This window comes from Melopsittacus undulatus, chromosome 2, assembly GCF_012275295.1.
Source record: "Melopsittacus undulatus isolate bMelUnd1 chromosome 2, bMelUnd1.mat.Z, whole genome shotgun sequence".
Lineage (NCBI taxonomy): Eukaryota > Metazoa > Chordata > Aves > Psittaciformes > Psittaculidae > Melopsittacus > Melopsittacus undulatus.
The window spans coordinates 3254769-3282571 of NC_047528.1; the positions used below are offsets into that span (position 1 = coordinate 3254769).

General features: G+C 46.6%; 1 protein-coding gene across 1 annotated transcript in view; it reads right to left on the reverse strand.

Moving 5' to 3' along the window:
- Positions 1-3925: 3925 nt before the first annotated feature.
- The window catches only part of RSF1 (remodeling and spacing factor 1), a 59165-nt gene continuing 35287 nt past the window's right edge, over positions 3926-27803 (reverse strand). The window contains exons 8-16 of the mRNA XM_034072733.1: positions 27534-27638; positions 25936-26015; positions 24519-24573; positions 23589-23698; positions 19556-19623; positions 18282-18489; positions 15831-16054; positions 13067-13258; positions 3926-11389 (exon numbers count right to left, since the gene is read on the reverse strand). Coding sequence (XP_033928624.1) covers positions 10812-11389; positions 13067-13258; positions 15831-16054; positions 18282-18489; positions 19556-19623; positions 23589-23698; positions 24519-24573; positions 25936-26015; positions 27534-27638 — 1620 coding nt within the window. The 3' untranslated portion in view covers positions 3926-10811. The remainder of the gene's footprint in view (positions 11390-13066; positions 13259-15830; positions 16055-18281; positions 18490-19555; positions 19624-23588; positions 23699-24518; positions 24574-25935; positions 26016-27533; positions 27639-27803) is intronic.

Below are 27803 nucleotides of genomic sequence, written 5' to 3' on the forward strand. Positions count from 1 at the left end.
ATGGCCACCCCTTCTCTCCCCTCACGCTCTCCCCTCATGGCCACCCCTTCTCTCCCCTCACCCTTCACAGCCGGACCCGTTCCCTGCTGTGACTGAGGCGCAGGAAGGGGCAGAGCCCCGAGGCCATCACCGCCATCCCTGCCCTGCCGCCGCCATGGCCTCCCTGCGGCTTTACCTCAGAGCACGGGGCTGGCTCCGGCCCTGCTGCCCGGGAGGGCTTCGAGTGAAAGCCTCGTTACCTGTGAGCAGAGGAGGGCACCGGCAGCACCAAAGCACGGCCATGGGGAGCGGTGAGTGTGTTCGGGGTCCTCCGGCTCTGATGGAGGTGATGGAGGTGATGGAGGCAGCTGCTCTGTGGTGACCATTAAGGGATGCTGGAGAGGGGGGTTCTGGTGGATGGGCAGGCCCTAATTCCAGATAGCCCCACATGGAGAAGAAACAGAAGGGCACAAGTACCTCGATTCCTTAAAGACCATCCGGCTGACTGTAGTGATGGGACAAGGGGTGATGGGTTGAAACTGAAACAGCAGAGGTTTAGATTGGATCTAAGGAAGTTCTTTACTGTGAGGGTGCTGAGGCACTGGAATGGGTTGCCCAGGGAGGTTGGGAATGCTCCATCCCTGGCAGTGTTCAAGGCCAGGTTGGACAGAGCCTTGGGTGCTGTGATAAACACATCAATGTATTGGCTTTCGCAACTATCATAGATGTGGTTATGTAGATATAACTATACAAGTTTATAGTAACAAAAACAAAGCTCGATAAAGACACAAGATGAGCAAAACGGAGTCACATAGTAGAAGAATCTGTAAAGGTAAAGATAAGGTGTGGGGGGGGTTGCATGCTTGATATAAGAAAAGCTAGTGCCTGTAAAATACAGAGTTAAAGTACTTCTTAGCTTACCTTAGGTTGTAGAAAGAGAACAATGTTTATGTCGTTAGCCTGTGGAATTTAGTGGCCCCACTAAATGTGAGTTGTTTCACACCAGTCCTCTAAAGTATCTTTAGTTTTAAAGAACGTTTGTGTTGTAAGTCTGTAGTGAGATAAGATTTAGTGACCCCACTAAACATGAATGAGTTATTTCACACCATCCTTGTACTTATCAGTTCAGAGACAGAGCCTCCCAAGCATCTGCTCCCTTGGGATGCTCCTTGTCTGCCATGAATTGTGCAGGAAGGTCACACTGGTTTAAATCTTTGTTAGTTACCACAATAATTACAGATCTGGCTGGTTTCAGCTCATTGTGTGATTACTGGGGCGTCCAACTGTGCCAAAGGTGAAAAGTACACTGTGAGGAAGACTGCTTACTTCATCTTGAAGACCCCTACTCACATAAAGAAGGCTGCTTACTTCATCCTCAAGACCCCTGCCCACAGTTATTGAAGAGCAGGGTGCAGATGCCAAGAGGAGGAGACTTATGATAATAAATTACTGGACTTAGTTATAATGTTCCCTGCCTATACGCAGGGATTATGAATATGTATGTGACTAATGGAATTGTGACAGTATATAAACCTGTAACAAATACTGATCACTTGCACCTCTGGCTACGGTCACGCGCCCAGCGCTGTTTGCTTTTGCTTCATTGACTTTGTCCCTCAATAAAACCTTGTTATCTTGTTTAGAGGAGTGAATTCGTATTTCACAGGTGCCATGGTTTAGTGTGAGGTGTCCCTGCCCATGGCAGGGGTTGGAACTGGATGATGTTAAGGTCCTTTCCAACCCTAACTATTCTATGATTCTATGACTTTCCAGGCTGGCAGATGCTCCTGCTTGCAGCACCTTGCTCACCAGTGGGTATCACCATGGCTTTTAATCTGCCCTTTCATCACTGTGAATTCACTTACGGAGTCACAGAATCATAGAATAGTTTGGGTTGGAAAGGACCTTAAGATCATCCAGTTCCAACCCCCTGCCATGGGCAGGGACACCTCACACTAAACCATGGCACCCAAGGCTTCATTCACTACAGTTGGTTCTCACAACCATAAACTGATTATTAACACAATGAGGTCTTCATCTCTCCTTCCTGGTCCTGAATGACAAAGCAGCACATATTGGGAATAGAAAACACAGGAAGAAACCAGGGGAACAAGAGCATGAAGTGGTTCTTTTAGGCTGAGCTTTCTAAAATGCTTTAGGAAGCTCCTCAAACACATCCCAGTTTGGGTTCTAATTGTGCACATAACTGGTATTGATACAGATAACCACCCTGACCGAAACCAAAGTGAATTCCACAAGGAAGTGATATTATGGAATAGCTTGGGAAGAATTGCAGAGGCAGGAGGAGATGAGGAAGTTTCTTGACTGCCTTCAAGTTCACCACACCGAGTGCTCACCTGGAAACCCACATTCAGAATACACCCATGGTTACAGGCTGGACCACAGCAGCGGGTGGGAAGAGATGGATGGAAACACATGGAAACACCCACTCACCCCACTTAGTTATAACTCACTGTTCCTGCTCATGTTACCTCACATAGATGGGTGTTATCAGCCATGGAGAACCCTCAGTCTCTGCAGCTCACTGGGAATCGCACAGCAGCTCCTTTGGGTTGTTCTAGATGAAGATTTCAGTGGCTGGAACTGAATTAAGCCTCTGCGGTGAGTCAATGCAGAGCTCATTGCCCCTCCTGCACACAGAAGTGAGTCTCTCCTGTCACATACCCCCCTTGCAAGAGAAGAGACTAAAAGAGAGGGTTTAAGGCCAGGCTGGGAAGTTGGGTTTGAGGCCGAGGGATGAGAGAGGAGAAGGACTCCACATCCTCCTTGTTTACAAGATCCAGATACTTCATCCCCTAGCGCTGGGTGTTGCATCTCATAGAGGGTTATGAACAGAACAGCACCGTTTCAAAGCTCTCTCCCTCAGTTATAAGAGCTTTAAACAGTGAGTTAGGACCCACCCCAGGCCCGAATATTGGATGTCCAAGAGCAATGTGGTCCTCCAGAGGCAAAGCAGAGCAGCAGGTACCTCCATAGAGTTAACAGGCACCATAGGACAGGAGGCAGGACTCGCCACCCAAGGGAGCTTGTTTCTGTCCAGTGATGCCACCGCAGGGCTGGTTCAGACTGAAACACCCAGAATCCATCAGAAAAGCAAATGTAAAATGGAATATCACAGCAATATCACTACAGGAACACAGAGCAGCTTGATTGTAACACATAGAGTGAAGCCACCCTTTTCATAGAGTCATGGAATCAGAGTGGTTTGGGTTGGAAGGGACCTGAAAGCTCATCCAGCTCCAACCCCTGCCACAGGCAGGGACACCTTCCACTGGAGCAGCTGCTCCAAGCCCGTGTGTCCAACCTGGCCTTGAACACTGCCAGGGATGGGGCAGCCACAGCTTCTCTGGGCACATTTTCTTTGATTCACTTCTTTTTCCTCTTAAAGCCTTAAAACATCAGGGATTTACATCTCAGCCTAAGGACATGAGCCTCACTCCTCTCTCAGTAGCACCACAGGGATGTATCTGAACAGCATGGCTGGGGATGGTGTTGGCTGCAGGTCTGACCCTTGCAAACACACACTGGTAACAACCCAGGTGGATTTCCTCCCTAGTTTTAAGAACCCACCACTAATTCAGCCTTTACACAACTCCAACAGCAAACATGAAGGATGCTGTAGCACAAGGCAAGCACTGAACCCTGGTCAAGCTATTGGGTCGGTGCAGCTATGAAATGAGCTATAAAAACCATGTTAGGAGATGGAACACACACAAAAACCATCACAACAGCAAGAACAAACCCATCAGCTCTTCCCCAGAGCTGGGCAGAGAAGGGAAAGCTCCATCAATGGAGCTGCCACAACAAACCCCACATAAACCAGGAGTTACATTACCCATGCCCACGGCAGGCAGAGGACTGAGATGCAGCAGGCAGCTGCTCTGCTAACCCCCACGTGTTTCCTCAATACACTTTCTCCACGGCGTTATTTCAACGTTTGTTTTATTATGACAATTTACATGTCATATTTATAGGAAAGAAATGACAGTAGAGATTATAACAAAAAAAAACCAAAACAAAAACCCAAAAAACAAACCAAAACCCATTATGAAAGAAAAGTTACACAAGGAGGCCCCCAAGCTAGAAAACGGCTTCAGGCCCAGCTTATACACAAAGAGTTCTGAGCAGACTGTAGTGAGAGACAACGCTGAACGAGTCAGTAACAAAAGTATTGGCACCAGCCTTAACATGAGGATGTCTTTTGACTTCATTTACAAGGAATACAGTGTTTCAACAGCAGTGGGTTGTGAATCCCAGACCAGGAGCTGTTAATCAACTGCAGTTAAACCCTTTGAGCACTGAGGCCACCGTGACTTCCATTTGGAGGCGTTGGAACGCATCATGTTTGTGGTGTTCCTGGTGTGGCCAGGGGGGAACAGACAGTGAAAGCACCACGCAATACATGTGCAACAAGAAGAATGCTTCCAGTTTGCTCAGTGGATCTCCCCCTCCTCACATACACACATACACAGTGTGGGTCCCCTCAGTCCTTTCTCTTTAGGGAGTCATGATTGAAGAGAGACTGAAAAACCAAGGTTCCACAACTCAAGAAACACAAGGGTTAAGCTCAACCTAAAGAGTGGCACTTGACACATTCGCTCCTAAAGGAAACAGAACCGAGGCCAACTGTGAGACTGGTTTAAGTAGCTCCAGGTTCCTTTGCCAACACAGGAATGAGACAGAACCATGTTTCATGTAAGCAGATCTGAGTTTGAAGAGACCTTTCTGGGAGGTTTGCTCCAGTTCTCACAGGTTTCGTAGCAAGGATCCTGTCCTGTGTTACTTGAGGATGTTGAACATACCCCATGTGTCACATACAGGACCTGTGCATCGTGAGAGCTGTGGGGTGCACCGACACCAGTGTCACACACCATCTCCTGCCTGCTGTAGGAGGGTCGTGAAACACAGGTAGGAACAAGCAACCACATTGGCATTGCCAACAGATGGTGTTCATGGGAGTTAGGGGGAGGAGTACCACTTCAATGAGTATAGTAGAGGAGTAAGATGCTGTACAAGAGGTTTAGAGTCCATATACCGAGTATGAAGTGGAAAACTAAACAAGGCTTATAGCTTTATGAGTTGATTTCCTTTTCTACCACTAGCTTGAGTAGCAGATGAGTATCATTAAGGACTTTTAGCTGCTCTAACTAACAAATGGTGCACTGGTAACTAGGCCTATTGTATGTTTTAGTAGAAGGACTTTATCCCCATTGAATCACCGAAGTTCTGACAGACTAAGCTAAGTTTAGTTGTGTGGGACGCAGCAAGAGGAACAAACAACAAAGCGAGGGTATCAGGATGATTCTCCTAAACAGAGACCTTCCACTGGATAACAGGCTATAAAGGGTGAGTCAGAAGTCATTGTTAGGCCTATCCAAGACCTGTCTTGCGAAAGGCATGGGTTTGCATACACACACATTTCCATTCCACTTCCCTCCATCCATTCCCCATCTCCTGCTGCTGGGCCAACAGCAGGAGCAAGCTCTGTCTGCACCTGGGGAACCAGTGAGACCGACTATACACAAAGTGCTGCCAAGTGCTCAAGTAAAGCAACTGACCGGCCAGAGCAGCTCTGCCCAGCTCCCCTTAGTAACCTTTGGGGTTCTATGGAGCAGCAGCAGATCTATCCATAGACACACGTGCTTTCCTCGAGCACGTGTGTCCTCCAATTGCTCTCCTGTCCCCTCTGCTGCTCCTCAGCTGGGGTGTGGGGTGCCAGCAGTTACAAAATGATAGTCATAAACCCAAGGTGTAGGACTTGCTTTTCATTGCAGTTCAATCCGGAGCCTTAACACCACATATGCAATTATAAACCCCTCTTCTCTACTTTAGAGTGTTCTATTCTTTCCCCCAGATGCTGTACACAATCTTCTAAGTGTCATACTAAGCAATATACATCTTTTGCAATATACAAAATAAGTTAAATTACTCTGAAGCGTTGGGACAACCAAGTCCCAAGCACATGGGGGTTTTTTGCTGTTTGGAACTATCTCAGTTACTTACACCTAAGGTAAGAGCTTAGTAAGTGATGTAAAGTAAGAGCTTAGTAAGTGATGAGTGTTTTCAGCAGTGATTAGTAACCTTCCATACCCCAACTGCTGCGTGTCCAGCTTCAGCTGAGAGCTATTCCTGAAGCCAGAATAGGTCTCACATTGGGTACTCAACTATAAAGCACCAAAAATCAGTCATAGAATTCCTTACATCAGTATAAAATGGAAAAAAAAAGAAGAAAAAAAGGATCATTTCTGTTGGATTTACTGTTTTCTGCCTTCCAACATTCTAAGTAAGATACGGTCCCTACTGCTTTAGGGAAAGGGAGGAAGAAAAGGCCAGTGGGATATGTGGGCTTGATCCTGCAAATCCTTCACACAACATCCTAAATGCTTCTCTTCCTAAGGCAGGAATGCATCCTAAATGCATTCCTTCCTTTGAACACTGAAGGAATTGCACTTGGGCTCCTTCACATGAATTGCTGGAGTTTTCCCCATCACATTCAGAAAGTGACTGTTCTGGTTGAAGATATTTGATCTTTTTTATATATATATATATTTATCTATAGTTAAGGGTTTCCTACACCCAGTGAATTGGGAGCCTACGTCAAATGTACATACACACCTTGGCTGCTCACTGCACATCATAGCATAGAATCATAGAATGGTTTGGGTTGGAAAGGACCTTAAGATCATCCAGTTCCAACCCCCTGCCATGGGCAGGGACACCTCACACTAAACCATGGCACCCAAGGCTTCTATTCACACGACAATAGTGAACAGTAGTCCCTGCACATGTACCAAACCCCATTTTCAAGGCCTATGCATTGCTGTTTGGAATGAGATAACAGATCCCTTCAGCAGAGCACACTGAGGCTGGCCTCACTGCCAGCATTTATTGGAACTCCTGTGTACAAAGTGAATTTAAAAAGCAGATGCCATAAAAAATTCCCTTTCCTAAAAGGAGTGAAAATAATGGCAATTGAAACAATGATTTGAAAGCTGAGATCAGGCTTTGCTATTGAAGAGCACTGAAAAACCCAAGTTATAAGCACCTGAAAGCAGAGATACAGAATGGACACCCTGACAATGAACTATCCAAGCTGTTCAACAGCAGCTGGACACCGATGTAGCCCAAATGACAGAGGTGAAGACAACACACAGCCTTTCTGCCATATGGTTTATCCTTTTGTGAGCACAGTGTTTTCCCCTTGAGGTTCTGTGAGTAAGGTCTCTAACCAAGGGTTCAGACACAGCCATCAGAAACAGGAGTGAACAGAAAACAAGCCCAACTCAGCCATTACCCCCTGTTGGATGAAGAGGAACTGAGATACATTAATGCACACTTCATAAACAAGCAGTTTAGGGGGAAAGCATCTCGGTTCCTCTCAGGTGCTGTCAGAACAGAGCAAACCCTTCCATTACAGAATAAACCCCAGGAAGATGCAGTCATTTCACAACACAATTCAAGCTGTACAAAGTCCAACTGGCAACGAGCTGATTGTTCAGCACTGATCTTCCTATGGGATTACAACACTCTGGGGGGTTTTGGTAGTTCAATGTCATCATTTTCCATACTTAAACCAAGAAGATGCTCAGGTTTAGGAGAGTCAATAACTAGAAGCCAACTGTGGTGAAACCAAGTTCCTTGTTCTACCACCCTCTGGTTACATGAAGACACCACGTTCATTACAGAGCAGACCTATTGCTCACAGTCATGAGCTGCACACAAATGGCCATTGGTTTTTATCTTGGTGACACAAAGAAGTCCATTTCTCCACTCAATTTCCAGGTTCTTCCCCTCACCAGTGCTATTCAACCTGCACAGAGACATCAATTCCCTTTCTCCCCCATTGGTTACACTACAAAGAGTTTGTAGTTAAAGAGAAAGCTTTTAGTAGAGGACCTGTGTGGAACAAATGCTTTGTGCATTCAGCTGATACCTGTTGTACTTTTAAATCCATCAGGGCCAAAGCCACCTGAAGATCATTACTCAAAGCATTTATCTTCTGATCTCATCAGTACAGAGAAGAGCACAAGATTGTGGGGACCCCAGGAGGACACTTCCACTCTGGAATCACATACACAATCACAGGGGGAACCCTGAAAATGGCATCTTTCCAAACAGGAGATTGTACGTTTTCCTTAGAAAGGAATGAAAGAAGACTTTAAAGCTGCTAGGACTTTCTGAAGGGCATTTCCTGCAGTTCAAACTCACCCAACATTCCCACTGGTGTAAGAGGGAACTCTGCATCCTGGGGGGATGAAGCTGTCTCAGCTACCACAGATGACTTCTTAGAAGAGAGAAAAGCTTGGGTTTTGAGATGTGAAACTTGGGCACAACTTGTCATTCCCTGCTTTTAAAACATGACATTCCTGATTTAAGATTCAGTGCTCCAATCCTGCTTCCTGGTCTTTCCTACTTTGACATCAGTCCCTAACTTGGTATCTTCCTGGTTGGTATATTCAGTATCTCAACCCTACGTTCACAATCACTCGCCCACCGTGTATTTAACATTTGGGATGACTCTAAGGCAAGAACATTTGCTACAGCACTGATCAGATACTAAAAGGCTCCATCAGGCAGCAGAAGATTGTGGCACTGCCAAAACAAATGAGAATCCATCACCTGCACATGGACCAGTTTCCATGGTGAGTATTAGACATGAACATTGAGAAGCAGAAACTACGTTCTTGCTTGGTTTAAAACACAAGTGCATTAGAAACGTAGCAGCACTACATTTATGCATCACTTAAGCAAAGAAAACTACTAGAGTAGCTTAAAATGCTACAATAGGCTCTTTAGAACTTCATCCTGTGCTTCTGTGGCTTTTCACCACCCTGCTTTAGGAATGAAAGCTCAGTTAACAGCAGTAAGGTGGAAAAAGAGTTAATCTTGAATGGAATCAAGTTCTCATTTAGAGTGATTTCTCATTTGTTTTTAAGGTACAAGCTTGCTTAGCACAGCAGAGAGTGAGTTCTATCTGATTCTAGCTCTACAGCAGGATATATGCCCTGCTGGAACCCAGGTGAGGAAGAGTCACAGAGTGGTTTGGATAGGAAGAGATGGGGAAACAAAGGGCAGAATTCCAAGGCCAGGAGGGAGTTTGGGGATGTGGGTTTTCTACAGAGGTATTTAGTAAAGGCCTAATGCCAGTTGAATGCCAAGAGAACAGAAGTGCTTCATGACTGACTAGGAAATACAATATAATGGAAGGGGATGGGGTGGGGAAGGAGAACTCACTCCTCGGTGGCAGCAGCAGTTTTGGTGCATCCATTGCCGGCAATGGACATCAACACCAGTCAAAAATCCCAATCTCAGAGCAAAAGGATTAACAGATGTGACCTTACTGGATTGCAGTGTTTGGCAGAGCTGAGCTCTCCGTGTGCTGCAACAAATGCTACAGCCTGCATCTGGAGTGAAGAGAGCTGAATGCTACCCAGAACACATCAGCTCTGTATATCTGCCCCATGTTAGTTGGGCTTGTCTTATCCTTGAGTAAAAGCACAGATCCCTTCATGCCCACTCAGAAGGTGATGGGATGTCTTCTCTCACAAACACTGCCTCCTTGAAACCAGCTGGGTCACAGGACAATTATTAACATGGGTTAAGGAAATCCTAGTGGCCAAAGGCCAACACTACATTCAAAACCCTCTAACAACATCCAGGCGGAGAAGTAAAAGCGAAACAAAAACCACACACGAACCCCAAACAGAAAACCTCCCAAAGGAAAACTGTTCCATTTGTTTACTTCAATTTGAAGTAGATATTAAAGGACATGAATGGACCAGTGGTGGTTTAGTTGTAAATCCCTCAATCCTCTGATGCACCGTCACTCTGGTGGTCACTGCTGTTTGCACGCATGGAGTTCGATGGGAGTACTCCAACACGGTGAAACTCGAGTGGCCAGGCAGCGACTGCAGGCTTCTTTGGGTCTGTACAGGCTTCTGATGCCATCCAGCTTACAGATAGCTTCACCTTGATACATCCTCCCTCTAGACACTGTGCATCGAGGAGCATCGGATGAGACAGCTTTCGAGATTGATGGCGTGTTTGGACTGCCAAAAACTTCATTACAGTACACTTTACTGTACAAACACTTTAAAGGATGTTTATTAGGAAAGTCTGCAAGTCATAATGGATAGTAGAGTTCTTGTTTATGGTACCTTCTTGGCCTCTAAGGATTCTGTTTGCCTCCAGTATTCAAAATCAAAACTGCATCTCCATGAAGGTGATTACTAAAATGAGCTATGGTTGTTAACCTACAACTCACAAAATGCGACAGTACAGACATTTAATCTTTCACTGTCTGTTAAGTTGTCATCTAAGTTGTGAACATTTAAATATAATATATATCTCAATATGAAAAAGCTAAAGCACAAGTGCTTCTGCACCCACCCTTTCCCACCCCCCCCTGCTTTGAGCCAAACCCACCCCAGCTCCGGTTTGGGCCCTGACCGATTTGGAATGCTTTCTTAGGCCACCCATTTCCACAAATTTGTATGCACTCAAGGAAATATAAAGTCAAAAATATACAAATCTCTTGTTGTTATAAGGTTTTTGTGAGTGAAATTACCCAGGACCATGGACTTGGAAGGAGAAAGGGAAGGAAGGGATAAAGAGAGAGGGACTTTACAGCAACTCATCTTCAGAGTTCAAAACTGGTCACTTCACAGAAAGACTGCAGGACTGGTGAAATTCTTGCTTCTAAAAAGTGATACTGTAGTGGCGAGTTTTCTAGGAAAAATAAAAGAGCTTTTAAGAACTGGCCCGCTGGTATGAGCTACCGTGGAATAAATTAGCACAAAAAAATGGAAGTCTTATAACTGTTCACTGTTACAGACGTAATCAACAAGGTCAGTCACTCGCAAGAGTTCATCTTCATCTTCCTCCGGCCCTACCGCCTCCTGCCCGCTCCCCGTGCCGTTGGGCGCCAGGCTGGCGCTGGCTGTGCTGTCCTTGGGGGCCTGGGTCTTCTCAGCTGGCTTCCCAATCAAGTTCTCAATGGTTTTCCCTGGGCTCTGTCCGTTGGTGGAAGGCAAATCCACCAGGCTGTAGTCCAAAGGGCTCTCTACTTTCCCTACGTTATCAAAGTCATCTTCGTCGTCGCTCTCTATCCGGTAGCAGTGCTTCTTGCTGTTGTCTTGAGGAGCTTGTGGTGCTGGCAGCTTATTTGCAGGAGCAGGTTTCTCTGTGTCATCGTTGGGGTTTTCCAGGGTGTCTTCCTCATCCGTTTCGATCCGGTTGAGCCGCTTGCGGACAGGCCGCCCCTCGTCCTCCTCCTCCTCTTCCCCTTCCTCCTCACTGTAGTCGTCTGTACTCCGCCGGCGCTTCCGGATCAATCGCTTGGACTCCTTTGTGGATTCATCGTCTTCAGAGTTCTTCGATGTGTAGCTCTCTGGAAGAAGCAGCAGACTTAAAGCCATTAGCAAGTGAGTGCAGCCAGAACCATCCCACTATCTAGCCTTCCTCTTTCACATGCATTCAAAGCCACATCTCACTCACCACACACATTTCTGTCTCCTTCCCCAACCAACTTAGAACTCTTCCAAGCTTTTTACTGTTTAAATAAACTGCTTAAGAAGCAAAGACAACAATCTGATGGACTGTAGGACAGGACAAAGGCTAACGGGTTCTAACTTAAACAGGGAAAGTTTAGATTGGAGATAAGGAAGAAATTCTTTACTGTGAGGGTGCTGAGGCACTGGAATGGGTTGCCCAGGGAGGTTGTGAATGCTCCATCCCTGGCAGTGTTCAAGGCCAGGTTGGACAGAGCCTTGGGTGCCATGGTTTAGTGTGAGGTGTCCCTGCCCATGGCAGGGGGTTGGAACTGGATGATCTTAAGGTCCTTTCCAACCCAAACTATTCTATGATTCTATGATATTCTGTTTCCAATCTAAGGCTTTGGAAGTGAGTGTAATTCCCCCTAAAAGTAGTAACTGCATGCCAGAAATAACAGATCTGTATCCCTGATCTAGTTCCAGGGATGGGGCAGCCACAGCTTCTCTGGGCACCCTGTGCCAGCGCCTCAGCACCCTCCCAGGGAACAGCTTCTGCCTAAGAGCTCAGCTCAGTCTCCCCTCTCTTGGGCAGGTTCAAGCCATTCTCCTTGGCCTGTCCCTACAGGCCCTTGTCCCAAGCCCCTCTCCAGCTCTCCTGCAGCCCCTTTAGGCACTGGAGCTGCTCTCAGCTCTCCCCTTCAGGAGCCTTCTCTTGTCCAGGCTGCCCCAGCCCAGCTCTCTCAGCCTGGCTCCAGAGCAGAGCTGCTCCAGCCCTCGCAGCAGCTCCATGGCCTCCTCTGGCCTCGCTCCAACAGCTCCATGTCCCTCTTGTGCTGCTGCCCCAGAGCTGGATCAGGGCTGCAGGAGGGCTCACAAGATACTCTATGGTTGCATTACCTACTTGTTTCCCTTCATCTAAAAGCAAACACTCTGTAAACTCAGGTCAAAACGTACCTACAGATCAGAGGTGTTCACCCTGTCAAGCACAGCTGATTCACTGAGGCAGGCTGCCACCTATTGCAACCTGTATTGCCCTCTGTCTCCAAAAGCCACACCTCAAAAGCTGGCACCCAGCATGAAGGGCACCCAACATCAGTGCTTGCTTCTGCAATAGCTAATTTCACATCAGAATGCACAGTGGTTACTCATGTGTGACTGACATTACTGAGTTGTGCTTCTCCATGCTTCCCACAGGTCCTTCAGACAGGAGGTGGAATGAGTCTTAACCATGAGCACACACCACTCAGGGCACCCTTCCCCTTACAAAAGAGAATCTTTATAGGCTCATGGGATGAAGCTTTGTGTCCTCTTAACAGAGAAGTGGTGAAACAGGTTATATTAGAGCCAGTTTTGGAATCCCAGCACTCTGTGCCACACTGGCTGAACTCAGACCTGGAAGGGACACCAATGTTTATGCTGTGATTGTAACAGTGAATCATAAAGTATCAGTGGACTGAAACATTAAGGAACTCTAGAAGAAACAGTCTCCCAAAGCTCTGGTTTATGTACAGTTTCCCCCTGATGCTCATGCTGACCTAGACCAGCTGCTGCAAAGAGAGGACTGTTCATTTTACCTTCACTGTCCGAAGTGGAGAGCCGGCGTTTATGGACCCTCCTTAACTCCTTCCCGTATCGGACACTCTTCTGTGAGCCATCACTTTCTGAATCCTCCTTATAATTGACTTGTCTCTTCTGATTCCGTCGGGATCTTCTCCTCCTGGTTTCCAGGTAATCATCGTCGCTGTAATCTGTGTAATCACCGCTCTCTGTGCAGGAGGAAACAGCAACGTGGCTTATTCCATTAAAGTAAAACAGCTTAGATGAGCTTTAGACCAGCAGCAGTTAATCCATGTGCTCTGCCTAGCACAGGAGTCTCATTATCCTGACCCATTCCAGGCTCATGCCTCAGTCTCCCTATTCATCATTGCTGTGGCTGCCCCATCCCTGGCAGTGTTCAAGGCCAGCTTGGACACAGAGGCTTGGAGCAAGCTGCTGTAGGGAAAAGTGTCCCTGCCTGTGGCAGGGGCTTGGAACTGGATCAGCTTTAAGGTCCCTTCAACCCAAACCATTCCATGATTCTATGATTTTCAGATCTTCTCACAACCCTTTTCCTGCCTCCCTCAAACTCCTCCAGAAGGTGCTTTCCTTCCAGTGTTTTTATTCCTTCATCCCTACTGGAGTCAAAGATGCCTCCTCTACACTTCCTGACAGTTGAAACAGCCTTACTGGATGGGAGCTGAAGATGCACATTACCCTGGGAAGTCCTTTCTGCTTCTGAAACGTGAATAAATCAGTTATAGAATTGAAATGAACACCAAGAATCAGTCTCAGTAGAGCATAAGTTTGCTTAAACCAGAAGCTGTACACAGGACACTTACCAGCAGCCACAGCTCTTCCTGCACCAGTCTACTGCAGCTACTGCCTCAAGAATTAAATAGCCTTGAATCAACTTTAACTTGAATCAACTTTTTCACTGTGCCAGAACCATCACCCCAAAACACAGGTCTGTAAGTGTCACATACTGCTCCTTAGTGACTGACATGAGTCACTGATCAAAGCTTTACTTCCTATAGCATTAGAGGAAGAATCAGAGCAAGCCAACAAGAACCACCTTCAGGAAGAAACTCCATCACTGGAGACTGAAAACAAAGCCACTCACAGGGAATCTTATTTCCTTAGCTCAAAACAGGCTTCAAGCAGTATCCTGGGGACCACAAAGGGGGTGAAAGAGAAACACATTGTTAACATTATACTCTTGGATATATATGGAATGACACTGGAATCAAGTGGGTTTAGCACAGTTGTCTGTCCACCAGGAAACAGTACTTGCTCCTGTGTGTTACAGATGAGCAATTACTTTAGACTTCTGACAGTATCTTCACTGGGAACAGCTTATGCTTAGATGCACTCAGGGCACGGAGACAGCACCTATATTAAGTACATGTAGCTAACTTCATCCATCCATGCATGAACCCTCCTTTTGGAAACCAACACTCCAAAGCACCTTATCCAACATGTTCATCTCTGTTCTGGAGAGGCAGATACACCACTGGGAAGGTATCACACACTGCAATAACTTAGCACTCCAGTGTACTTAGTACCTTACATTCACAATAAGTCAAAGTAAGTGCTTATGTATCTGCTACTTTCCAGGACTGGGTCTATGAATGAAGCAGAAACAAGGACAGTGCTCAGAGGAAGATGCAAGGTTTAAGTATCTCATAGGTACTACTCTCACACTTCAAACTGCACACACAGAAAGCAGTCTGCATGAAGGACAAGCAAAATAAAGTGAATTATGAACTCCACTTAGAGTATTGTGTGCAGTTCTGGTGTCCTCTACATAAACACGACATGGAACTGTTAGAACGAGTCCAGAGGAGGCCACGAGGATGAGCAGGGGCTGGAGCAGCTCCTGTATGGAGCCAGGCTGAGAACATTGGGGCTGTTGAGCCTGGAGAAGAGAAGCTGCGTGGAGACCTCAGAGCAGCTTCCAGTGTCTGAAGGAGGCTACAAGGATGCTGGAGAGGGGCTCTTCATCAGGGACTGCAGGGATAGGACAAGGGGTGATGGGTTGAAACTTAAACAGGGGAAGTTCAGGCTGGATATAAGGAAGAAATTCTTTACTGTGAGGGTGCTGAGGCACTGGAATGGGTTGCCCAGGGAGGTTGTGAATGCTCCATCCCTGGCAGTGTTCAAGACCAGGTTGGACAGAACCTTGGTGCCATGGTTTAGTGTGAGGTGTCCCTGCCCATGGCAGGGGGCTGGAACTGGATGATCTTAAGGTTCTTTCCAGCCCTAACTATTCTATTATTCTATGAAATCCTCCTGCAATGGAAGAGTATTCAGTTACTAAAGATCAAAAAGGACAATTATGGGAGAGAGACTCAAGGTGTTATCATTGGCTTTCAAGCCACAACTCGAATGCCATACAAGTGAAGGAATTTTCTTCCATATAGAGGGAAAATGTTTCTTTCAGAAGCTTTTTCAAAGGTGGTGGGAAGGTTTTTGTGTAGCTATGAAGTGTATTTTGGCACCACCCTTTCTCTTCCCTGCACTCATGTGCCAAGCAGGAAGGTACAGGGTAGCTCTAACTATCCATAAAGGCACAAGCGTTCACTTTAATACATAACTACTGAAAAACCTAGCACCCAGAGCCCAATGCCAGCTTCCTGCAGAATATTCACAGCACAACAAGCAGCAAACTGCTGTACAGCAAAGATGACATCTGACTTGACCAAAGCAAGCCAACAGGCTCATGTCAGCTGTGCCAGCAAACAGAGACTTCCAGTTTTGCTTTCTCGAGTACTGAATACATCAAGGATTTCTTCTACTCACCAGATTCTCTGCTTGAATTCTCCTCAGAATCTTCATCTTCATCATCTTCAGAGTATTTTTTCTTGACTGTTTTCCTTCGTAACCTCCTGCTTTGCCTCATGGGCCTGGAGAGGTGTCGCCTGGAGATGCGGGCACAGAACTCGGAATCGCTGTCTTCATTTGAGGGGGGGTCATCTTCACTCTCATCCAGGTTCTCCTCTGATATAACAAACTCATCCTGAGAGCTGGTCAAAGAAAGACCACAGACAACACAGGTAGGTATTGGAAACAGTACTTGTATTTTACAAGTGACAGTTGCAAAATACATCTGTCATTAAAGAGCTATCCATGAAATATATCCATGTATGCAGGATTTCTCATGCAAACATCATGAGGTTCAACAAGGCCAAGTGCAAGGTCCTGCCCCTGGTCAGGGTGATCCCCAACATAAACAGAGGCTGGGGGAGACTGGATGGAGCTTGGAGAGGAGCAGGCTCCTGAAGGGGAGACCTGAGAGCAGCTCCAGTGCCTAAAGGGGCTGCAGGAAAGCTGGAGAGGGGCTTGGGACAAGGGCCTGGAGGGCCAGGCCAAGGGGAATGGCTTGAACCTGCCCAAGAGAGGGGAGACTGAGCTGAGCTCTGAGGCAGAAGCTGTTCCCTGTGAGGGTGCTGAGGCACTGGCACAGGGTGCCCAGAGAAGCTGTGGCTGCCCCATCCCTGGCAGTGTTCAAGGCCAGGTTGGACACAGGGGCTTGGAGCAGCTGCTCCAGTGGAAGGGGTCCCTGCCCGCGGCAGGGGTTGGAGCTGGAGGAGCTTTAAGGCCCCTTCCAACCCAAACCAAGCTGGGATTCTATGGTATCTGAACACAAAGCTCTTGCTCTCATGTAAAACATACATCTCAGCCTGATCAACTTATGACCCTCCTGTCATTTCCAAAGTGAGCCAATGCTTTTTTAACCACCATTAGGCACTGCAGGTTCACAGTCACCTGCATGAATGTAAATCCCAATATAGATCCAGAAGACATTCAGCAGAGGAGGGAGCTGACAATGCATGAGAACACTTTAACTGATCAATGCACTATTAGTTCTACCCTCATTGACTGGAAATGTCCAGCACATTTAACTCAGCACATTCATGGCCTCAGCACGATCATGGGTGGAAAACAAAGCTCCAGACTGCATCTGTGCTGTATACATTACCCACACACTTAGTAAACTGACACAGTGAGAGGTGTGCAGCTTTAAATGTTGATGCTAAAAAGCCCAGATCTCATGCTCCATTAAGTGTCTTTCACTGAAGCATAAAGAATGTCTAAAATTAGTATTAATTTTGTTAATGTCAGGCAATTCCCAGATGGAATGATGAGGAATTTCATGGAAAGAGAGTTTCAGTCAACCAGAGCAAAACTCAGTGTTTAAAGCTTCACATGCATTGGTTTCCTATAGTATAAACCACTTCTCTGGCTATTTTCAAACTCTATCTCCTAGAAAGCAGAAATCAGGAATTGAGTTCAGAACCTGCATGTCAAGGTCTTTATGCTCCAAATGGGGACATTTTCCTCTCCTAATTTTCAATCAATCCCAAGAATAATCCCACAAAATTGGGCATATTTCCTAAAGGAAACAGCCAGCCTCCCTTTTAGCTACACCTCTGTGAAGGATTTCTGCTGGATGGTCACATCATAACAAGGTTACAAGAGAGACCTTGAGGGGCTGGAGCAGGGCCAGAGAAGGGAATGGAGCTGGTGCAGGGCCTGGAGCACAAGAGATATGGGGAACGGCTGAGGGAGCTGGGGGGTTCAGATGGAGAAGAGAAGGCTCAGGGGGGACCTGATGGCTCCTCCAAGTGCCTGACAGGAGGATGGAGCCAGGAGGGGCTGGGCTCTGCTCCCAAGGAACAAGGGATGGGACAAGAGGAACCGGCCTCAAGCTGCACCAGGGCAGCTTTAGATGGAGCTGAGGAACAATTCCTGCCCCACAGGGTGCTCAGGCATTGGAACAGGCTGCCCAGGGCAGGGCTGCAGGCACCGGCCCTGCAAGGGTTCACAGCCTGTGGAGACGAGGCCTCAGTGCCATGGGGCAGGGGTGGCCTTGGCAGTGCTGGGGTAAAGGTTGGACTTGGTCATCTTAAAGTCTTTCCCAACATAAATGATTCCATGATTGTATCAGTCAGAGAACTGAGCCCATCTCTTCCTTCACTAAGTTAACCATGTCCAGAACGCCACAGCACAGCCTCAAACACACTGGTAACATTTCCAGAACAGGTTTTGCTCAAAATACAGATGGGATGATCTCAGTGCATGGATCTGGAATGCTGCTTTTCCAGCCCAGTGACATTCACTTAGGCCAGGAGCATCTTTGCTGCCACTGTGCAGTGCTATTCCAGCACCAGGCTCCTCATCATTGTTTCAAGGGCACTGCAGACACACAGGAGCCTGTAGCAGTTGTGATGGGGGTTAAATCAGACCTACCCATCACTGATCTTGAACTCCTCTTCACTCTCCTCCTCATCCAGGTTACTGTCACTGTCCAGGTCATTCAGTCGCCGTCGTTTCTTGCGCCGCGCTGCAGCAGCCCTTTGTGGTCGCTTGTTTTCTTTCCTTTCCTCCTCTAGGATTGTGGAAATGTCTTTTCCACGGTGACCTGTGATATTGGACATGTCTTTGCCTCTGCCAATGCCTGAATTCAGTGAGACAAAGGGGGGAAAAGAGCAAGTTTAGGTGTTTGTTTTACTTTATCCATACCTTCCTTCCATGCCTCCAGTTTCAGCTATTCTCTTTAAAGCAGGGTGTTCATCACACAATACTCTGTCTCAACCACTCTGTGGTCACTTGGACATACTGATGTCCACATTGAGGGTGTCAGCATTCTGACACTCAATGCCACATTCTGATACCCAACCTACATTATACCAATGGCCAGTGCCTTTTGAGAGGGGCAGATGTCAGAAAACACATCTTCATCATAATGCTCAATATCCCTCCTGGGAGACAAAGTGTTTAAGTTGTGGTTTGCCCATGGAGTGGGGTTCTCAAGGGTTGGTTTTACTGTTGAGACTTAGATGGATCTTGTGTTACACACCCTCAGACACCTGATTGACTGACAGCCCATGTGCAGCCACCAAGCTTCTGAAGACTGGTGTCTTGGTGGAGATGCCACAAGCCAAGGAACTGAGGGATAACACTTTATGGCAGCTTTCTCCAGCAGGCTGAGGTGATGCAGAAGCACAGATCCACCTGCACTGCCAAATAGTGCTGAAGATCTTGCTTTTGGTCCTCTATATCAACTTAACAGGCCTCGGAGAACATAATCCCGCTCTATTCATGTTCAACTGAGAAGTGCTTATAGAGCTTATCAAGATGACTTTGGAGACCAAGGTTTCAGGGGGCCCAACTGCAGACCCCAACTTTTGCAGGAGACAAATGCCAACAGCACAGGCTGCCATCCCAGTCTCTAATCAAAACCCTAGCAAATGAATTATAAGGGTTTTCTTGTCATGCTCATTCATTGTATTCATATATTGAACGTACAAGCTCAATTTAACTAGCAAGACCGAATGCATTTTGGCAGCCTGAGATGGCCATTCCCAAGGGAAATTATTCCATTTGATTCCGAAATGACAAGCAGTATAATCTGTAAATCATGGAGTTTAAAGGAGAGGATGATATTTGTGGCTTCTCATAATAAAATTAATCTCAACCATTATCACCACTGCAATGAACACCAAACAGCATCAGTAACATACCTCCTCCATCAGCCTCCTTGATATCATCTTCAATGGCTTCATCAATTGCCTCATCAAATTCATCAAACCTAAAAGGAACAGCTTTCATTTACCACTTTGAAGTGAATCCTGATTAAATTATACTATGAAAACATACTTCTGTAAAACTGCTCTATGAAATCACTGTGCACCATGAGCTGGATGTGAAATAACAAAGGTAATGGGCTGGTTGATGATCAAATAGCCACTTTTTAAAGGTGTGGGGTCTAATTTCTACTTGCTAGCAGGTTATTTACCATTGCCTGGCTGTCTTACTACTCATGTATGTGAGCAGAAAACCACTCCCCCTTTGCATGACACCCTACTCAATTTAACAATATATAAATTGCAATGTTTGGTACGATGCTGTCAGTGGCATTTTTGACACACAGCATCAGTCATTTATTCCACACCTTTCATTAGAAGACACACAAACACCAATCTGCAAGGGACGCTCTGAAAAGCACCATTAAAGTCAAAGGAAAATGATTCATCCTGTCTGAATCCTCCTTGAAACCTCAATTCAGAGAACTCTGTGCTCCTCTCGAAGCTCATGGGCATTTTAATTTATGGATCTGCACCCTCCCAAGCTGAACAGATGACACATACTGTCCACAGTACCACTGAATCCCAGAATCCCAGCCTGGTTTGTGTTGGAAGGGACCTTAAAGCTCATCCAGCTCCAACCCCTGCCACGGGCAGGGACCCCTTCCACTGGAGCAGCTGCTCCAAGCCCCTGTGTCCAACCTGGCCTTGAGCACTGCCAGGGATGAGGCAACCACAGCTTCTCTGGGCACCCTGTGCCAGTGCCTCAGCACCCTCACAGTAAGGAACTTCTTCCTTAGATCTAACCTGAACTCCCTCTGTTTCAGTTTAAACTTTGTAATTATACACAAATAAGCTGCAATATTACAGAACTAAAGAGAAGAACCAAAAGCCAAATTTGGTTTAGTGCAAGGCGTCCCTGCCCATGGCCAGGGGTTGAAACTGGATGAGCTCTGAGGTCCCTTCAACCCAAACCATTCCATGATTCTATTAAATCCTTGAGTGTGTTTGTCATGCAGCAATGTCTATAAAACCACCTAAATCTCCGCACAATGAGTAACTCATTTAAAGGGAACGGCACCTGGAGGAAAAACGATCCAATGCTTTTATACAGATGATTTCAGTTTGTTTCTCCAGTCAAATCTCATCAAAAAGGATCATTCCTTGTATCACCACACAGATGTCTTGACATCTAACATGCAAAAGTTGACACTTTATGGACTACAGCTGCAGTGTGCACTCGCAGCCCAGAAAGCAACCGTATCCTGGGCTGCATCCAAAGCAGCGTGACCAGTAGGGCGAAGGAGCTGATCCTGCCCCTCTGCTCTGCTCTCGTGAGACCTCACCTGGAGCACTGTGTGCAGTTCTGGGGTCCTCAACATAGCAAGGACATGGAACTGCTGGAGCAAGTCCAGAGGAGGCCACGAGGATGAGCAGGGGCTGGAGCAGCTCCTGTATGGAGCCAGGCTGAGAACATTGGGGCTGTTGAGCCTGGAGAAGAGAAGCTGCGTGGAGACCTCAGAGCAGCTTCCAGTGTCTGAAGGGGGCTACAAGGATGCTGGAGAGGGGCTCTTCATCAGGGACTGTAGTGACAGGACAAGGGGTGATGGGTTCAGACTGAAACAGGGGAAGTTTAGATTGGACATAAGGCAGAAGTTCTTTACTGTGAGGGTGCTGAGGCACTGGAATGGGTTGCCCAGGGAAGCTGTGAATGCTCCATCCCTGGCAGTGTTCAAGGCCAGGTTGGACAGAGCCTTGGGTGCCATGGTTTAGTGTGAGGTGTCCCTGCCCATGGCAGGGGGGTTGGAACTAGATGACCTTAAGGTCCTTTCCAATCCTATTCTATGATTCTATGATTCTGTGTTATTTAGATGCAATATTTTCTTCTCATATGTAAAACCCTAATGTTTTAGATACAAACACTGACAACTGGACGAGACTTTCATTAAAGATTCACTTTCTCAGTCACAAAAGAAAGATTACAGTTGTATTTCTCCTCCAGCAGAACAGGAGTAGAATAACTCCAGTATTACTCTGTATTCCAATAACAAGCACAAACCACTTTCTCCTTTAAAAATAAGGTGATGGGTTTCTGGTTTCTTTATATATCCCTAAGAATAATGGCATGCAATGTGCAAGGCAGGTTTACACCCCAAGGCAGTGAGTGAAACTATTCCATCAACAAGATTAGTTCCACATCACTCAAAACCCCATTTTCCCTGCACACCACTAAAAACCCAACCTCTTCAAAACGTAAGAAATCCCTTGATGCTTTCAGATCACTGCTACCAAACACCCTGAGCTCCAACACGAGCTGACAACAGCCTGCCCATGAGGTGCAATGGACCATCGCTGCCCATCTTCATGCAGCAGATCTTTGCTAACCTGCTCAGAGGACTCAGCAGCTCACTTGAGTGATACAAAGGGATTACATGTCTCTAGAGAACACAGTGCCACCCGATACACATCTGTCTGTCAGCACAGTAAGACACTTCCCTGCTGAAGGAAAGCATGCACGGTTGTCAGGGACACCAGTGGGACTTCACTGTGGACATGTAAATGTGGAGCGATGCACTGACACATGTAATATCTTCACCACTCTAAGTGTGTATGATGGAGTCTGTCAGAAATACTCTCTCATTCTCTATCAGAGAAACAACATTATATGAAACATGATTTGGATTTGGGAAACCCAGTCCTGGCCTGCAGCACAGGCTGGGATCTGCCTGGCTGGAGCAGCTCTATGGGAGAGGACCTGGGGGACACAAGCTCCATAGGAGTGAACAGTGAGCAGATGCAGCAAAGGCAACAGAATGCTGGGGAACATCAACAAGGACATCACCAGCAGACATAAAGATGTCATTGTCTCACTGTGCTCAGTGCTTGTCAGTTTTCCACCCCTGGAATACCGTGGTCAGTTTTGGTCCTGCTGCACAAAACAGATGGGGATGGGGTGGAGAGAAGAGCCACAAAGATGATCCAAGGGCTGGGCAGTGTGTGAGGAAAAGCTGAGAGAGCTGGAAATGTTCAGCCTGGAGAAGAGAAGGCTCAGGGGGACCTGATCCCCATGTGCCAGTACTTAAAGGGGGGCTGCAGAGGAGATGGAGACTCCCTTTTGACAAGGAGTCCCATGGAAAACACAAAGGGTGATGGGCACAAGTTATTGCTGGGGAGATTCCAGTTGGACACAAGAGGGAAATGTTCCACACTGAGAACAAGCAGCCGCTGGAATAATCTCCCCAGGGAAGTGGTGACTCCCTAGCATTGGGCACTGTTAAGACTGGGCTGGACTGGGTGCTGGGACATCGTGTCTAGGTCATGCTTTGCCTGGAGAGGTTGGAGCAGATGATCCTTGAGGTCCCTTCCAACCTGGGACCTGTTCCAATATCTTGGAACTTTCATTTACTAAGTGCATTTTTATTATTACAGTTCCTCTACACAGCTACAGACCATTCTTAGATGAACTGCCTCATTCCTGCACATTCTGCTTCATGCCACTTTCATGCTGGACAGAGCCTTGGGTGACATGGTCTAGTGTGTGGTTTCCCTGCCCATGGCAGGGGGATGGAACTGGATGATGTTAAGGTCCTTTCCAACCGAAATCATTCTATGATTCTATGTAAAGAAGCCCTAAGTGGGGTGGGAAAGAGGAATTTAAGGCTTTTAGACACAAGTACAAGTTTCCTTTTCAACTGAAAGGAAAGGTTTGATTGACCTGCTTTAATTTACTGCAGGAACTGCAGCAACACCCAAACCTCCTCCAGTATTCCTGAACAAAGCACCACATGCATTTCTTCCCTGCCTCATGCCTTCACTACAGCACCTCAGATGCTTTTACAGCCATCAACCTTAACCAGCATTGAAAGGAAAGAGCAAAACCCACTGTAGTTGGGCCTCTTCATTTAAATGTACCAGTGTGCATGTGAAGTGGTGCTTATGAAGAAGCCAAGTTTGACTTCTCTTTGCTGACCTGTAGCTTATGCACTTCCGGGTCCGGGTGGATCTCCTTTCAAGCAGCTTTGATTTGGGCTTTTTGGAATCTTTCTTCTTCTCTTCATGACCTTCGGGTATTTCGGGCTCCTGTTCACATAAGGCAGAAGGGTCAAAAGGCTTCATCTCCCCCCTCCCTCCACACCCACTGTGCCTGAGCTCATGACACAGGTAATTCCTATGGTCCATACAGGGGGAGAGAGTTGGCTTTACTACAGCCAGTTGGAGTGGGAAGTCTATGTTTAAACCAAAACGAAGTCTCACTTTGAGCTCTCTTGCTAAGAACAGTTTCTATCACTTCAGACGAAGGCCTTTGGCAAAGACTTCAAGCGAATCACTTTAAAATGTGTCTAAGAAGTGAGAAGAAGCTGTTTTCCACGTGAATAAACCCTGATTTACTCTTCTGCAAATGGAAACCTTATAAAAGCATGTAAATAAACCCCTATGTGTTTACAGTTTATAACCACATGACTTCAATCCATATTTGAGGGAGGCAAATGATATGCTTCTAATAGACACGGCATATTCTTTCTATAAGCCAGGAACGTTTGTTCCCATCCATCCCATGACAATTAGACCTGGATAATTACACAGCAGACACCAGGTTTAAATAAACTGAATCCCACCTTTATAACCTATAGACCTGCAATGGGCAGGGAGGTGACTGTGTATCCTCCACTGACAGAGGACTCTGTGGGGCACCAGTTGGCTCGAACACACACCATGAAGCTCCCTTGGTTTCTCAGCTAAATTCAATATAAACCAAAGGGAGAACAGTTAGGTCTGACCTGCACAGAGATGAGTTTTAGTTCCCAAGATGCTACAGCACTCGTAATGCACCACTGAGGAATGTCTGCACTGAGAAACTTGGGATATAAACCAATGCTCCAATACAGACACAGTAACTTACCTGAGGTGGGATGATGTTCTCAATACTGATCCCCACGTAGACCAACCGCTCTTTCCTTTAGGAGAGAAAAAGGGAAAATGAGCTTACAGACTGTAGATATATCAAATAATGCTGTAATTAGCACTATCTCTAGGCAGAAGCATCCCAAGAGGATGTTCCAACTGAAATCAGTTCTTTTAGTTGGAATTATGTGCTAAATCTCCTATGCTTACATTTTCCTGCCTGCATTATGTAGGAGATTCCAAAGAGTTCTGACAAACAGTACTTGAAGATTGCAGCCAACACAGAAGTGAACAAAGTGGGGTGTAAAATGCAATTGAACAACCGTAATAGTGTTGTGACCAAGATTATGTGGTCAGATCCATAACCACTACCAACCGGACTGGGAGGGTGCTGAGGCGCTGGCACAGGGTGCCCAGAGAAGCTGTGGCTGCCCCATCCCTGGCAGTGCTCAAGGCCAGGTTGGACACAGGGGCTTGGAGCAGCTGCTCCATTGGAAGGGGTCCCTGCCCGTGGCAGGGGTTGGAGCTGGATGAGCTTTAAGGTCCCTTCCAACCCAAACCAGGCTGAGATTCTATAACCTTGGAGGCACTGAAAGCTAAAACAGGAACTCAGAATCACACTGATCTGGAAAAATGACAGGATGCAATTCCAAATGGACATGTGCCAGATTTTAGACCTGGGCAGGAACAATCAACCCCAGAAATACGAGGGAACAAACCTGTCCTGGGGGGTTGGAACTGGATGATCTTTAAAGTCCCTTCCACCCCAAACCCTTACATGAGTCTATTAAATAAGGGGCTATGTAGCAATCCTTTGCCAGAGGAGAAGAGTCTGAACAAAGATCAAGTCAACCTGCTCTGGAAACAACTATGATGACAGATGGACTACAGCAACGGCTGAATCTTGTCAACCTGGCAAAGTTTAACAGCTCTAGAGCAACAAGACTCAACCCCCACATTAATCTGTATCTTTGTAACAAAGCTGGGACTTTGGATGGGGCTTGGAGCAGCTGCTCTAGTGGAAGGTGTCCCTGCCTGTGGCAGGGGTTGGAGCTGGATGAGCTTTGAGGTCCCTTCAACCCACACCAGGCTGGGGTTCTATGGCTCTGTGACTTAACTTTGCTTACAGCAGGAGCTGTACACTGGGCTGACAATATAACTGACACATGCAGCTGAACCACTTACCTACAGGTATGAGAGAGCCAAGTTCGTGTTCAGGCACCTTAACCAAACCTTAATACAAATGTATTTGCTTGTTTTCCCCAATTATTGGGCCTATTCCCAGCACTGCACCACCACCAACCAGTGGGAAGTCAAAACCAGCCTTACCCCTTCCCAGTTGTTTCACAAAGCTCATCCAGTTATTACCACCCCTCTGCAGAGCACTCGCTCTGAACACAACCACACACCAGTACCTGCGCTCCGCACGCTCCTTCTTCTTTAAGACCACGTCCAGATCTTGCAATTGTTCTTCTAATTTCTCACAGAGTAATTTCTGAGGGATTTAAACCCAGTATTAGTTTCGTTCATACCAACTGTTCTCATGTTCAGATGGTGCAGTCACTACTTCTATATTCGTCTGGAAGAAGGGTGAGTTCTTTGTTACACTGGAGGCTCCTCTTTGATGAGGACAACAAAGACCATCTCCTTAAAGCACTTATGCTCCACCATGAGCTGCTACAGCCATGCATCCTCCCAGTAACTGGCATTTACTGTCAGAAGCAACATGCCTAATGCAAGAGGTTTGGCACCAACACTTCTATATCAGCACCTCATTTTTGTTGGTATTTACAGCTTTGCCTCAGAGAAGCCTGAGGATTTCATTGCCATATATAATATGCACACACAGTGGTAGCTGTTTGTCCCTTATCTTCATCTTTGGAGAACACAGGAGTCTGTGGAGATACACTTCAGGGTCCTTTTGTTATCAAATGTCTTACTACACCACTTTATCTATGGGTCCTTGAGTATGACAGTGACTTTTCATGGACAAATTGTCTTTTGTTCCATGTTAATGCCCTCATCGGACCCTTTCCAAGGATGATCTTTGTGCTATTACAAACCTGTCATTCCTCCTATTAAAAATCACTGAACAGCAACAGAGCAAGGACATGCTCTAACTACCAGCTGCCATCCCAAACTGTGTGGAGAAAACACTACCATACAGTTAAGATTATCATTACTTAAACTTCTCCTAAATACAACTAAAAATCACTGCTCGGTAGCACCACATTGTGTCACATCCAGTGTGGCTTTTTACAGGGCAACAGCCCTTTTGGCAAGGAATCTTCCTAAAAGCAAGGAAAGGGGTTTGGGAATCAGGCAGATTAGTCTGAATATGTGCATCAATGGTTCTCCATTAACTGACCAAGAACAGGAACACATGCTCGCTGCCTTATCCCTGCAAGTCTTGCTGGTTTAGATGTCCTTTAAATGAAACTAGACCCATGCACCTATTATCTTTTGGCAGAAGCAACATCTGAGCTTCAAGAACATGCTCATACTTGTCTGTTACTTGACAAGGACAATTCAGGCTTTGCCAGCAGGGGCAAACTATGCTGTGAGGCTCATTAGAAACAGCAGCTTTCTTTACCCAGCTCCTGAGCATATGGAGGAGGAGCAGCACTGGGAAACAGCTGCTTGCTTTGACCACTGAGCCAAAGATAGGAGAAGATCAGTGTGGTTGGAAATTCCCATTGGCAACACAGTCACCACTAGCAGAAAATGAAAGGGAAGGGAAAACCACCTCACAGAAGTCAGGTTTAACAATGGGCAAGAGGGAAGCTGTGACTGCCTCATCCCTGGCAGTGTTAAGGCCAGGCTGGACACAGGGACTTGGAGCAGCTGCTCCAGTGGAAGGGGTCCCTGCCTGTAGCAGGAGGTTGGAACTGGATGAGCTTTAAGGTCCCCTCCAACCCAAACCATTCTGGGATTCTCTAACATCACCATCCCCACCACTCATCACAACCCCATTTTTAACATAAGACAGAAAAAAGCTGAACAGGAACCATACATGCTGGCAGGGTGGGCAGAACCACTCTCCATCAGGGATGATCATCAAGGGAGGGCGAAGGCAGGCTGTGTGGTACCCACTGTCACAGGAGTCACACAACAAAATCTGTGGAAACAGAACGAGCCATGAGCATCTTTTGGCATCCACAACATGTAACAAGCTCCAGAACCGTTTCTGCAGCCAACACAGAAGTGCTTTATACATAGCTTGGACTGCGCCAAAACCTCCCAGCATCCTGTATCACTTCTCACTGGAGGCTTCCAGGGCTGG